The sequence below is a fragment of the Siniperca chuatsi genome, linkage group LG4 (genome assembly GCF_020085105.1).
Source record: "Siniperca chuatsi isolate FFG_IHB_CAS linkage group LG4, ASM2008510v1, whole genome shotgun sequence".
Classification (NCBI taxonomy): Eukaryota; Metazoa; Chordata; class Actinopteri; order Centrarchiformes; family Sinipercidae; genus Siniperca; species Siniperca chuatsi.
In genome coordinates this window covers 29,661,056-29,675,328 of record NC_058045.1, presented here as the reverse complement: position 1 = coordinate 29,675,328, position 14,273 = coordinate 29,661,056, and the positions used below count along the sequence as shown (strand labels likewise).

The 14,273-nt window shown below is 41.0% G+C and overlaps 1 protein-coding gene across 1 annotated transcript in view; it reads right to left on the bottom strand.

Annotated features, from left to right (window-relative positions):
- LOC122874707 (metabotropic glutamate receptor 8-like) overlaps positions 1–14,273 on the bottom strand; it is a 128,602-nt gene that overhangs the window by 80,587 nt on the left and 33,742 nt on the right. The window contains exon 3 of the mRNA XM_044192938.1: positions 1,807–2,023. Within this exon, the coding sequence (XP_044048873.1) occupies positions 1,807–2,023 (217 nt within the window). The remainder of the gene's footprint in view (positions 1–1,806; positions 2,024–14,273) is intronic.

Here is a 14,273-nt window from a genome sequence, read left to right as displayed (position 1 = left end):
AATGCTATGTTCAGTGGCTCTCAGGATTGTGGGACAAAAGAGAATGCAGTCTCCTAACAAAAGTTCAATCACCCAAATGAATGAATGAATCTGTGGACATTTGTTTTTAATTTTCTGATCGATAACAGCCTCACCATTTACTCTCTTTAGACTGTATTATGTTACTACTAATGCAAACTAAACATTTCCCACTGCTGTTGCTTCAAAAAAAAGCATTCAACTGGCAAAATACGGAGTGAAAGGAAATGCGACGTATTTCTCACTGTGGTTAGCGCTCACCGTGATTGTTCATCAAAAATACATCTACAAAACAAGACAAAGGTCATTTTGATCATTTTTTCATCAGTTTTAAATTTGCAGGGAGTAATGGAACAAGAGGGAGCAGCCACAGTGAGCTGTTAGATGAAAAGCTGCAGGTGACAGGCTGAAAACTTAGGTGACTTAGGTGATGTTGCTGATGTTTGTTACCTGAGGCCCACAGAGACCTGCGCTAATGGCTGCAACATAATAAAGGCAAGGTAACCAACTCTCTTATGCCAGGTTACCACCTGGCACGGCTCTGTAACGTCGCATCTGCAAGCCAATTTTGTTCCGTTCTCCAAGCGGCTTCATACCCCAGCGGGAGCGTTTCAGAAGCAGAGCGGTTTGCCTGCCCGACGTTGACTTTTGTGCTTCTACCATGGGTAAGTAGGCTGCGTAATTAAATGGTTTCTATCTTTGTCTGTTTTAGTTGTGGTTTTTGTTGATATACGACCGGGAGTCTGCACAGGGTGTTTTATTTTGAAAATGGTCCGGATTCTCTATGCCGTTTCTTTGTCTGACTTGCTGCCCAGTTCATCAGAATTCACCGCGGAGCAGAGTGGAGAGCCGCTTCTGGGACGCACTGCGGCACGTCTGGTGGAATCACAAGCATTGTCTAGAATGGCCGCGATCAGCTCCAGCAGCCGCGTCACAGTCGGAACGGCTTTGGTTTCTGTAAAGAGTAGCCACAGTAGACACATCCACATCGACAGCCACAGCGATAGCAATAGTCACAGTCACAGCCCCAGCTACTGCCACAACAAAAAAACACATTAGTCTGCTAACATTACAGTATCAAAGATTTGCTTAATTTTTGTTCCCCGTCACTGATTTGCACAAACACACCAGACTGCTGGATGTTGTTTAAGAAATACTAGAAGTGGTTTGATAGACACAGAAATCCAGTTGAGCAGACATACTAAAAAGACAATGTCTACAAAGTTTTCCCTCCGATACAGCATGCACTCCTCGGCTGAAATGCGTTTTGTTGTGTTTTAAAGTATGATTGTTTTTCTTTTGATCGTCGCTTAATGCATCATCATACAAGTGGTCTCACGCACACACACACACACACACACACACATCACTGATCTCATACATACATGTTACCTCTGATTCATTTCAACACACCACTTACAATCTAATTAATGTCGGAGCTCGTCTGGGTGAGATAACAATTTAATCAGCCTCACAGTGACCAGCCGAGGAGAAATCAGCGTCAACTTCTGCTGTAATTACATCAAGACTCAATTACACGACCTCTCCTCCTGTTCAGTCATCAACAAGACCCCAGCAGGAGCACAGCAAGTTTAACATCCAGCAGTTTAAAAACCACAACGTCCACAGTGGCTGTTCATCCTGCCTGTCCTCCATTACTCTACAGATTTTATCAGCTCAGGGGATATTTGCTGGTTTTAATTCATCTCAGCAGATTTTCAAATTAAAACAAACTTTTAGAGCTCACTAAGTTTAGGAAGAGAACATCCAGCTCTCGAGGTTTCCTACCTGACTCTCTGGAGATCTGGACGAAGGCCTCGACGCCACTCTCGCCGTAGTTTCCCTCTGAGGCGAGTGTGGACACGTAGTTCCAGCCCATCGCTGTGACGATGTCCAGCATGGCCTGAGCCTGGTAGGAGTCCGGAGGAACCACGCGGGAGAAGAAGTCATAACGCGTGTTGTCACTGAGCTCCGGAGCCGTCGAGGCGTAGCTGATCTGAGGAATCTGTGGAAACACGGCGGGTTAACTGTTAGCTTCAAAGCAGTGAAGCAGCAGTCATACTATATGTACTTGAATCCATTTAGATGACACAGTAAATCCGTCTGATCCAAGGAAATTAACAGTGATCTAACAGCATATTGCTCAATCACACTTTAGAAAAGTTCAAACCTGGCAACAACAGCAACACATTGTTCGCCATCAGACTGTGTTGTGATTTAGCAAACTAATATTAAAATACACTAAATTCTTGCATAGAATATAACAGTTGTCAAATGAGTCTTGATCATTTTCATTTGCTTCTACTTTGCCATTTTTTTGTTGTTTGTTGTCACTGTTACAGTCAATGAAACTGAACCCTTCCGGCAGATGCTTTCACCAGCAGCTGGTTTGTTGAAGTGTTTTCAGTTAGAATTTTAAATGTTGTTCAGTGTCACTCCCAAACATCCTGCAGTATATTTGCTGAGATTTAAACAGATCGAGTTTGAACCTTAAATCCTGACCTTCTTTGGCTTCCTGTTGTTCAGTTTCTTGTCAGAGTCGAGTTAGTGAGCTCTGCTGTGTGAATTAGAGAGGCGGATCAGGTCATAGATCCCGCAGCAGACAGGCCGACAGGCCCAGCGGGGCAGGATAATGGTCCTTTAGAGAAGGATTGAAGGGCTGATTGATTTCACTTCAGTCAGAGGCCAGCGTGTTGGGCCGAGCGCCGCCGGGCGCCTCATCAGGATTCACAGAGGAGAAGGAGGGAAGAAGACGGATGACCAAGGGCCTGACAGCAATACAAATGTCACTCAGCCTGACTCGCTCAGCAACAGGCAGCAAATTAAAGGCCTGTACTGTAAATACAAACATGTCTGACAGCTGACGCTATCAGAGTGCTGCAGCTTTAACCATCAGAGAGGAGCTGAAGTTTATTTCTTCCAGAACTGAACACAAAGAACACGTCTGAAGTTCTGATGCCTTGCTGAGTTTTTACTTTTTAAAGACTTTAAATGTTTCCTGTTTATCTGATGGCTGTGTTACCGATTACTTTGGTAAAAGATAATAAAAAGTCCTCCACGTTAAACAACAAAATATGTTGTTTGTCAATGCCCTCCAGAACGACACATAAGCGTTTTCTGATCTGACGCACAAAAATAATATTCGTCCTCGTGGTATAGCCACTTGGTTAAGGATAGGAGATGACTGTGGTCATGGTTAAAAGAAACCAATGTTGACTGTCGGTAGGTAATGGAAACAAACAGCGGTTCGCACGTTTTGTTGACCCATCAATCCCCCCCGACCTCCTCTCTCTGCGGACTTTGTGGAACATATGTCGTTTTTGAGCATTTGCTGAAACTGCTGTGTTTTTCTTGGGAGGACAGTCTCGGAAATAAATATGACTATATATATATATATATATATATATATATCTCAGGTAAAAAAATGTTTTATCCAAAATGTCAACTATTAAGAAAGTCTGAAAAACAGCCTTGTCTCAGCTCAAGGACACACTGACTTTTAGACATCATCTAAAACATTTTAAGAGAATATATTTTTATCATGCTTCAAAAGTGGAGATATGAAATATTGTGAGTGCAGGCAAAAACAAACAAACAACAAAACAAAAACACTGTCATAAAAGAACTCACACTGTTGCCAAACACAAAAGAAAACTTTGTCCAAAAAGAAAAGCATTGTGTAGTCCTTTCACTGATGTGAAAACATCAGATACAAGGTTTTCACCTGACAGGGAACTAAACTGATCTCAAGATCCACTTCTGAGACAGATGGCCCATGCTAAGGAAGATTTAAAATGTCTAAATCAAAACAAGTCAAATAAATTAATTGCTGAATAATAAGCTCAATAATTGTGCTTTAAACATGTTTTTCACACAGTAAATGCATACATTAAAAGGAAATACATATAACATATTTCACTTTATTTTTTTGTTTGATTTGTTTTAATTTAGGCGTTTCAAATCTTCCATACCATACTCCCTTACATTAAAAAAACCCCATCTTATCTGGAGACAGATTAAAGCTCTGAAAAGAGGGGCGAAATATTCGGTTCAAGTAAGGATTTCAATATTGATTGAGAGAATTCAATCAAAAAGCATGTAAGCACCACCGTCCTGCTCTGAAAACCCTGCTTCTGTCAGATACAAGGTTTTTGTGTGACAGTGGTAACAGATCAGATCAGAAATCGTGGCGACTCATGGAGGTGATGCTATGAACTGTGACATATCCACACAGTTATTGGTGCTCAGTCAGCAAACACATCAGCTCCTCAAATTAACACACCCTGCTCCTGTCTTTAAAGGACCACACTGTTTCTCAATGTTTTCGCCCATTTAATGTAAATTATATGTCACTGCTGACCTTTTTCTGAAGCACATCACAGTGTTCTGTACTTACTACAGATATAACCATCCTGTGATTTGAGCATTCTCATACAATTCATCCAGTCTGAGCCAGGGTCTACTCCTAATTGGACGTGACTGCAAAACCTCCACAGGAAGGCGTCCAAGGAGCTGTCTTCTCTGTAGTACGGCACATCAAATAAACAGATAAAACAACTTTATGACTTGAGCTTTGTGGGTAAGAAAATTGACATCATCAAATTATAGCAGTAATCATAATAATAATAACTGTGATGTGGTTTGTGAAATGAGTGGCTTGCTGTAGTCACACAGAGTCCAAATGTGTTATTAAATAAATTGCAGAGAGACTCTCAAACGTGTGCCCTGCTGGTGGCATCTGAACGAGTCCCTGCCACAACTGGAGGACTACAATTTTAATTAGCAGCCTAATTGGACACCATGCTGATAAGCTCGCCGCACACACATCTCCATCCTCACAATGGCGCAATCATCAGCTCAAAAACATCACTGTGAAGTCACACTGAGGGTGTTTTGGTGGAGGATTTTATCCAAAAAGCCTTCTATGTGGGCTTTTATTTTCACAGCCGCTGCTCCACACAGGGCTTTTATTTTGAAAAGAGGAGAGAAGCTCATCATCTGAGCAGATGTGAAGCTACAGATCTGCAGTTTCGGAGCCATTTTGAGAAAATTCACTTGTCTCATTGTATTCATTTTGGGATGTGGTTTTTACCTTGTCAAGGTTGAAAAGATAAAAACACAAAAACTCACAGAACTTTATTCAAAAAAATCTATTGGAGGTCTCAAAGTTTCCAAAGATACCTGGAATTTAAATGATCTCAAAACTCACCAGGAATTCTTTTTAGGAATTAGTTTCCTCCAGTCTCTTTCCTTTTATGCTGTACATTTATGAAGTTTATTCATAAAGCCTCAGGATAATCATGAATTTTGAAACATCTTCAACTCTTGCAGACACACCACTGACTTTGTGTGCTATTGTACCGCATCTAAAATTTATTGCATTGTGTCTGAACAAAGCTCTAGTGTTGTTTTACAGGATGTTCCTCACACAGATCAGCTCCTGCGAGTGCCATAAAACTCCTCATATTAACAAGTCAGTTTTGTTTATTATTGAGTCCCTAACGTCATATTTTCTTAAATCAAGAGAATATATTATTATTTCCACCAGTTTACAGTAAAAAGTCAACTTGTTTGATAAAACTTAAGTCTCATTGTTCTTAATTCAGCAGCAATGTGTCTTATTTCAAGCCCACAACTTCTTGAAACAAGTTAATTTATATATGAAATGGGTTGAAATAATCTTAATACACAGGTAGATGTCTCCACTTTTGGGCTTTATTACAGACAAATGCCATGTAAAGCTGGATATTTCTTGCAGTGTGGAGGAGACTGAAGAGCCCGTAGTCTCAGTTAAAGCTCCCCAGAGTCAGAGGAGGTCTCAGTGGGACAAACAGCTGAAGCGATCTGGACCTGGACGTTGGCCCGCCGTGTAGCGACAGCAGCAGCTGATGGACTTGTCATCTCTCGCCGGGAGAGCGGCGTGCTGATAGATGACGTCCTGACAGCGCTCATTACCCTCAACACCAGACCTTTACTTTGAGACCCGGCGAGCTGGATCAAACCAGGTTTCTGTGTGAGGACACGTCTTTACATCAGAGGACATGTTTGCTGTTTTCCGTAACAGTGATTGATGCTCGTCATCCTGCGACAGCCTCAAGCTTTCTGCCCGACTGAACGATTAAAGAAGAAATCCATCTGAGGTGACAGCACACGTCCATCATCGCTCACTCTGTGCTCTGATTGTCTTATTTAAAGTAAAGCTCTATTTACTGTCATCTGTCTCTTTCCTGAACAATAAACAGCTTCGTCCTCGAGGTAAAATCCTACATGACTCCTGCTGTCACTGCTCTGTTTCTCTTAATGTTTCTCTCTCGCTGTGACTAAATTGAATTTTGTCAGAATGACTCACTGCCACGCTGCTGGAAAGAAAAAACAGCCAGGCAAGAACTCACTTTCCTTTTTTAATTAAATGCTTAAACACCTCAAATTGAAGAAGACATGTCATTTATGCTTTCTGGGTCCTCCAATTTCCCAATGATTCTCTGAAAAGGAGTTTTATCTGTAAACGTGGTCAGATTAACCGACTTTGGTGCAACAATGAGTTGTGAGCCACTTGACCCATCCACCCTAGTTATTTAGCTAAGTAAATTTATTTAATAGTATGCACCACGTAAAACTGAATTTTTGACTCAGGATCACTCAACGAGACACAGCCCGTAGTTATCGAGCACCTCAGAGTAGGAAATCAGTCCTTCACATATTTAGTGCTGCCTGTAGGATTAGAAGTAAAACCATTTTATCATCGTTGTTAATATTTAATATTTGGGAGAGCTCCACGGGTTTCCTAACCTGGTGGGAATCACTAGGAGATGGAGGTCATGATACTTTATAAAAATTACCATTCTGGCAAGAACTGAGTGATTTTTGTGACTGACCTTTTGAAAGATGCTAAAGAAGCTGCATGCTCTCTCTACAAAAACTGAGGTCCTTCCAGTCTTGTGCTTTTCGGCAGAAAATGCAGCTTTGCATCAATGATGATTCAGTGATTCAACTGCATCCAATCAGAACATCCTGACTCTTTTCATTCCGATTCATTTCAATTTAAAATAGATTCTTAGGACTGTTTTGAATTTCTTTTAGAACAAATTATAGACTCAACTGTAAAGGCACCTAAAGAAAATAGAACTGCACCATTAATGTCAAACAATTACATGGCTGATCAGCCATGAAAGTGTAATGCAAGGCCTGAGAAATAGCGGCCCATTAATCATTTATGTAACAACACAGTACAGCCACATGCAAGTCTGTTGCTCCAACGTCAGTGAAATTTCAATGCTTTAACATCAACAAGGAGGCTGGAAACTGTCCTGATTGGTCGACACAACCTTCATTCAACAGCTGAGCACAGACAGCATTTGAATTGGAAAGGATTTCCTCTTTAAAGGAAATCAGATCGTCAGAGGTGTCTGATATAAAACCCAACAGAAAGTGAAAACACACTCCTGTGTAATGCAGCCTGACATCGACCTGGGTCACATGTCTCCGATGGTGTTCAGTCTTTTGAAGCTCAGGAAACGAGGTGAACTGAAGTTCAGTGTGTGATTAGAAAGAAGCTGAAACAAGAACTGATCCTCCGTCAACATCAGAAGAGGAAAATAAACTGTTGTTTTTTTTATTTCCTTCAGAAGCGACTCACAGTGAGCTGAGAGACTTCAGACGTCTCTGAACTGTTTCAGACGACGCAGAAACTCCTGAGTGTCTGCAGCTAACAGATCATACAGACACTGGAGAGATAACTACGTTCAAGCATCAGAAGCAACACAAACTGAAAAACCACAGATATTGATACAGCCTGTAATATATTAGCCATGTTTCTCATAAGGATAAGACAAGATCAAGTAAATCTCTTTTTATTTTAGGTTTGCTTCAGTTTTTGGGGGGTTACGGCTGAGTTTTAAAAATGATTTAAGAAACCCGTGTTGAGTGTTACATAACAATAACTATAACTGTACTGTGTATCTTTAAAGGTTATTGATTCAGGGCAGCTGTAAAGTTCAGGTCATAGCTGCATTTAACTACAGCTAAGTTTCAGAGCATAATCATGTGATGAGCTGTAATTCTGATTTACAGGGAAGAGGAAGACACTGGTCAACACAATGTCACTAATGATTGATTTAATGGATTTAACTGCATCAATAAATTAATCTGAACAATGCTGCTTTCAGAGTCTCATGAGAACATGGAAGTTTTTTAATGTCTTGGCTGGACTCAAAAGTTGTACTTCCCGCATCCACGAGGATCCCAGTGTCATATATTTATTCATGTGAACATGTCTGCACGGCCGACTGCTCCTGGAGCTCATCCACAGACACAGACACCAAATGTATTATGAGCAGAACCGCATCCACTGTGTCTGCTCAGGTCTTTATACAGAATTATAGGAGAAAACCTGTAGAGCAGAGGTCTCAAGGTTCCCCAAGCTATATCGGTTCTCACAGAGAATAATTTGATCTCAAGTTCAGATGAGAACATCCAGCCATGTCCAAGAAAGTACATTTATATTCTACTAATTTCAAACATCAAATACATTTTGACTGAAGTAGAATGGATACTGATTTGCATGTAGCCCGGGAAAACAAAGACGGACTGAAATCAGATATGAGATCTGGCCAACGAGGACACATATATGTGGCTAATTATAAATGAAAGGGTCTTAAATCTCATCTGGATTTTATCTGGAAACGAGACACTTGAAAAGAGTAAATGCTTTCCTGTGCTCCACCAGCTCTAACACAGAGAATAATTAGATCTGGAGTTCAGATAAGAACCTCAAACCCTGTCTGCTCAAAACTACGTTTATACTGAGAAACTTAATGCCTTCGTTCCTTTTCTTAAATCAGAATGAGGAAACATTTTCATGAACGTATCTGCAAAATGTTCACTGACAATGCATTTCATTTGTTTTCTTACAATATCCTCTCATAGCAATTAAAGCGTGATTAAACATTTTTATGATCTGTTTGGAAAACTCTAAACCAAACCACACGCAGGACTCAGGATGTGAACTCTGGTGTCAAAGTCCTGAACTTTCCACATCGAACCATGCACCCTGACCTCTGACCTACGAGCGCTGTGTGGCTGCATAAATGTAGCGCACACTTCACTAGAATAAACTTTGCCACACACACTTTACTTGGCAAAACAAATTAGTAGTATATAAACGCAATTTCGAAGTGACCAGCTCGGAACATCAGCTGATCAGCATATTAATCAGAATCCTGAGAATAAACACGATGTTTCCACGGACTGAAATATCTGAAATTTCAGCACCTTTCTATCAAATGGAGATATTCCACATGTCTGCATAGCTGCATAATTTTAGACACATTTCCCCAAAATTCAGCCTGACAGATTTAGAATGTTTGGAAACTTGGGGATCTCCACTAGAATTTCAAATAAAGCTCGAACTAAGTTTGGACAAACAACATGAGTTTGTAAAGATGCTGAACAGTATTATCAAGATTCACAGTCGTATATTTCATGTTTGCTTTCACTGCTGCTCTCCACCTGAGTATAATGTTTTTTTCATCTCCTTTCCCTGATTCTCAAAGTCGGAAATAAATATCAGAACAAATGTACTGGTATTGTTTTCCCCTAAAAATAACTCCTCACTCGGATGCTCACTGCCACATTATTCATCTGAGAAACAACCAGCCGACAGCCAGAAATCGATTGACTGAACCGTCCTCCTGCTGACTCTGTGAGCTCCGTCCAGACCTGTCTCAGACATGTCAGAGTCTGAGGACACTGTGTGATGTGTCCATCCTGCTGCTGGCTCTGCGTCACGGCCAGCTGGTCCTGACGTGGCCGGCTGGCTTTTTGGCCTCCAAAAACCAGCAGACGCCAGCCCTGAGCTGGGACCAGATGTATAAACGCTTTGTATGCACAAAAAAATGCACACGCCATTTCCCACATAAACTGGTGTTTAGAAAAGAAGAATGTGGAGTGAGAATGTGCGCACCTCATGCAGACCTACAGACACACAGTTTTCTAGAGCCAGATCCGGGTGAAATGATGAGGTGGTTTGCCATTTTCACTGATTGAAGTATTACTTGTTGCTGTCTGCAAAAAAAAAATCAATGGCACTTCATTTTAATAAATGACTTATGAGTGCTGCATTTTTTCATTCTTTTTATTTACATTCGAGTCATGCTCTTTTCATTTTATCCTCAATTGTGAAGCACTTGCGAAGTCTGTTTCAATATGAGTGCTATTAATTAATCATTGATCATCACTGGTGGATGGAGCCGTGCTGATGCGCAACAATCAGTGAAATTGCACTTCTTCTTCTTCCCTTATTTTCATTCACAGGTCTCTCTAGCGGTGGAGCAGGTGGAAGTGTCGACATGACTGGCAATTAGGGGTGTTTCTACATCGTTTTAAGGCGAACCGTGGGAGAGGAAATCAGACTTGTGCACATGAAACAGAACCGTGTGTACTCACGGCTTTATAAATCTGATGAAAAAAAAGCGTATGCATATTTCTGTCTCTGTGCATACTCACGGTTTTATAAATATGGCCCCTGGTGTCAGCAGTGAGGAGCTGGTGCCTCCACAAACAACAAATGATACCTCATCTCAGCTGGCCTGTCAGCATCCAGCCTGCCCACTGAGTAAACGAACATACCGAGGCCAGACGTCAAGCCATCCTCTGAACGTCTCAGCTTCAAGTTCTCTGTTTAGATTCTGTCCTCGTCCTGCGGAAGACGCCGAGCGCTCATCTCATCTCCGCCCAGAGGGGATTATGTAAAGTGCTCAGCTTTAAGGACGGTCCTTTAGTTCAGAAACATTTTCTCCACTCGTGTTCGGCACATCAGCTCAGTGGAGTGTGGCGAGGGGCTGCTGCATTATGGATATACAGTCAGATATGGAAGTATGTATGTGGGTGTTTCCCGCCCTCAGACAGTATAGAGTGGAGTGGTGTTGAACTTGAGCAGCAGACTGTGTAGTTCATGTGTGAACGGCTGTTTTGGATTTTATAAAGGAGACATTTGGCTCTGTGAAGATATTCAAACTACAGGTCTGCATCCAAAACTTGGACTTCATCTGAAACAGATCCTGGAAAACCTACCAAAACACAAAGTGCATAAATTGATTTTTTTTTAGAAAGGGATCCGAGGACACTCAGAACCGGAATCGGTCTTATACAGAGCCGAGGATAACTAGGCCCGATCCCAACAGCAGGATCCAAGAGGGACTAAGAGGATCTGTGAAGACCTCTAATCAAAACCAACATGACAGAAGAGAAACAAACAGATCGAGACACATGTATCAAACAATAAACAAGTCCTCCAAACTAAACAACAGAATACGTTGTTGGTCCACCTTATAATCCTGTTAAACTTGCACCAAGGAGGATCAGCTTTTTAAAGTTGGTGCAGCAATTACCACCACAGTTGGGGGGGGGGGTCAACGAACCAAACATATATAGAGAGTTGGATATTTCATTACGGTTGAGGAGGAGCCAATGAAATCGGCTTAACTGACCTTTTAACTCAAAGGAGACGCATACAAGCTAGAAAAAACCTGTAGTAACGTAACATGCCAACAAGAATCTGTGTGATTATGTGTACAGTGAAAAAAATATAAATGTGGTGTTCTTCTTTAACATCCCTGGTTGTATTTGGTCATTGTGAGCAATGTTGTATTACAATAATGGATTTACAGCAACTTTGCAGCACTGTGATGAGAAACCTTGAAGTAGGAGAAGGAGGTGGGGTAAAAATGGCCGGTAAAGTGTTGGTAGCGACTGGTATACTGCATATATACTATATATGCATACAGTGATTTTTTTGTAAAAATGGAGATGTGATCGAGCAGTTAAGACACAACAACTGAACAAAAAATCCTACATTTGATGTAAGGCCAAAGCAACACACACACACATTCAACTGACAACAGTCACTCAACTGAAGACACATTCTTGTTTCTGAAAAAAAAACAAAAAAAAACTTGTAACTGGACTCTAAAGTTTCAGTGTAATCTCAAGACAAAGTGAAACTCAGCCGTTTAAAGTCAAATGGTCTCCGCAACCTTGTTTATCACTTTAGGATGTCTGCTCTCATTTCTTTGACAGAGTATGATGGAGAACAGCCAGCTGGTGACAAAAGGAAATTGGAAAAAACCTTAATTTGAAGTGAATATAATCTTGACAGTTAGCATTTGGGCAAGACTTATTGGTTTGCACAGAATAAATCCGGTATTACAGTGCACTTGGTGGCAGCCTGCTGAGGTGATTTTTTAAAATCCTTTTTAATCAGTATTTTATCGGCTCCACTGTTTTTCTTAAAATTGTTTTTGCCATCTTCAACATGGTGTGGAATACTGCCGAACTTGACCAAACTGTTCAATCCTACCTGAGTCAAGGTAGGATTGTACCATTTTGGGCGTCCACCGCTCAGTAATTACCTTAATTTGGCCCGAGTGTGTTTGTATCAGGAGACAAGAGACAGCAAGAGCTCAGCTTTATCAGCTCAGTCTGCAGCTAAGAGTCAACCCACAGAAACTGGACCAGAACTGCACCCACCGGGATTTCGCCGGGAGCCGTCCCACACCTGCGCTGCTGTAGTCATTTTTTTCTTGCATTCCCATCGTAAAAGCTGTATCCCTCTGTTATAATCTTCTATTATTTTATCATGTTTTAATATCTAAACAATAAATGGTCTTTTTCATTTTAAAAAGTCTTTAAAAGTGGATGTTTAATTGTCACGAACAAACTCTTTAAATCTAACTGGTGAAATAATTCCACCCACTGGCAGATAATCTGATTTTAGGATTAAACAGTAGATTTATTAAAGTTTTGCTCTTCAAGTCTGTTTTTCTCACAGTTGAGTTGACGGGGAATAACCAACAGAGACAAGCCCCAGCAGCCTTTTCTGCATTGTAAGTACATTTTTACATATTATTTATTTGGGCTGTCCCACTTTAACACATCCAGGCCTCAAAGACTGACTGACCCACTTGCTGCTGTGAAGCCAAAAACACTCTCAGACTTTTTTATTTGTTCAGACGACTCTGATGATCAGCCAAAGGACAGAACAACTTGTCACGGTACTTAAATATTGGTTTCTACACCAACATAGTTTCAGTATTCAATACACTCACGTTCACGTGTTCATAACATGCTCAAACACACGCTTAAAGAACGATGAGGAGAGGAAACAAAATACCCGGACTAAGAGTCTACAGCCATGTTAGCGACTCTGTGAGGCTGCATTCTGGAACAGTGTGCTAAATGCTAATGTCAGCATGCTAACATGCTCATACTGACAATCCTGACATGTTGATGTTTAGCAAGTATAAAGGCGCCAACACATGGTGAGCGGCAAAATCGCTCTGCGCTGGCTGTGCCATTGTTTTCTGTTGCCATTAGGTGGAAGTTCGAATTATTTCTACTTTGGCCTCGGTTGCCACTGAGCTTTCAAAGCGCTAATAGCTGTATGCGACGTAGCCAGAAGTGACACATGCAAGCAGGTGAGTTAGAGAGTAATGGAATAAAAACTCATACGCATACAGTTTCCTGAACTCTATAACACAACATTTAAAAACATACCACGCTCTCGCCAGGAAAAGTAATGCATGGTGAAATGTCAGCAGTCAGATGGGGCTACCACGTTTGTAAATAGGCATATAGTTTATGAATTTAGCTAAAACCAGTGCTACCTTGCGCCCTACCTCGTGGTGAGCGACAAGCACATTTCTTATCATGTGAATGCAGCTTAATGTTTACCATGACCACCATCTTATTTATCCTGTAACAAGCTAACATTTGCCAATTAGCCCTAAACACAGAGTCCAGCTGAGACTGGTGGTAATGTCATTAGTTTGGCAGGTATTTGGTCATAAACCAAAGTTTTGGACAAATTAAAATGTTGACCTGATGATGGCGCTAGATGAAAAGTTAATGGATCACTAAAGTTATTACGATTAATTTCACTCAAAACCACAAAAGTCAGTAGGATTTCTCCTCTGGGGGCCACGAATGTCTGATCAACATCTAGTAGATATTGAGATTTCTCACAGGATAAGTGTAAAGTTTGACCTTCTGGTGGCGCTAGAGGAAAAGTCAGAGGATCACCAAAGTTATTGGGTGACAAAAGTAGTAATCTGTGCTCTCAATTTAATATTCTTTTTGAAGCGAGACAGCCGCTTTCAAGCTCTGTCTAGCGGCGAGAGAGTGAGAGACAGAGCTTGAAAACAGCTGTCTCAGGCCAAAAACAATATTAAATTGAAAGCAAAAATTATTAAATAGAGAGC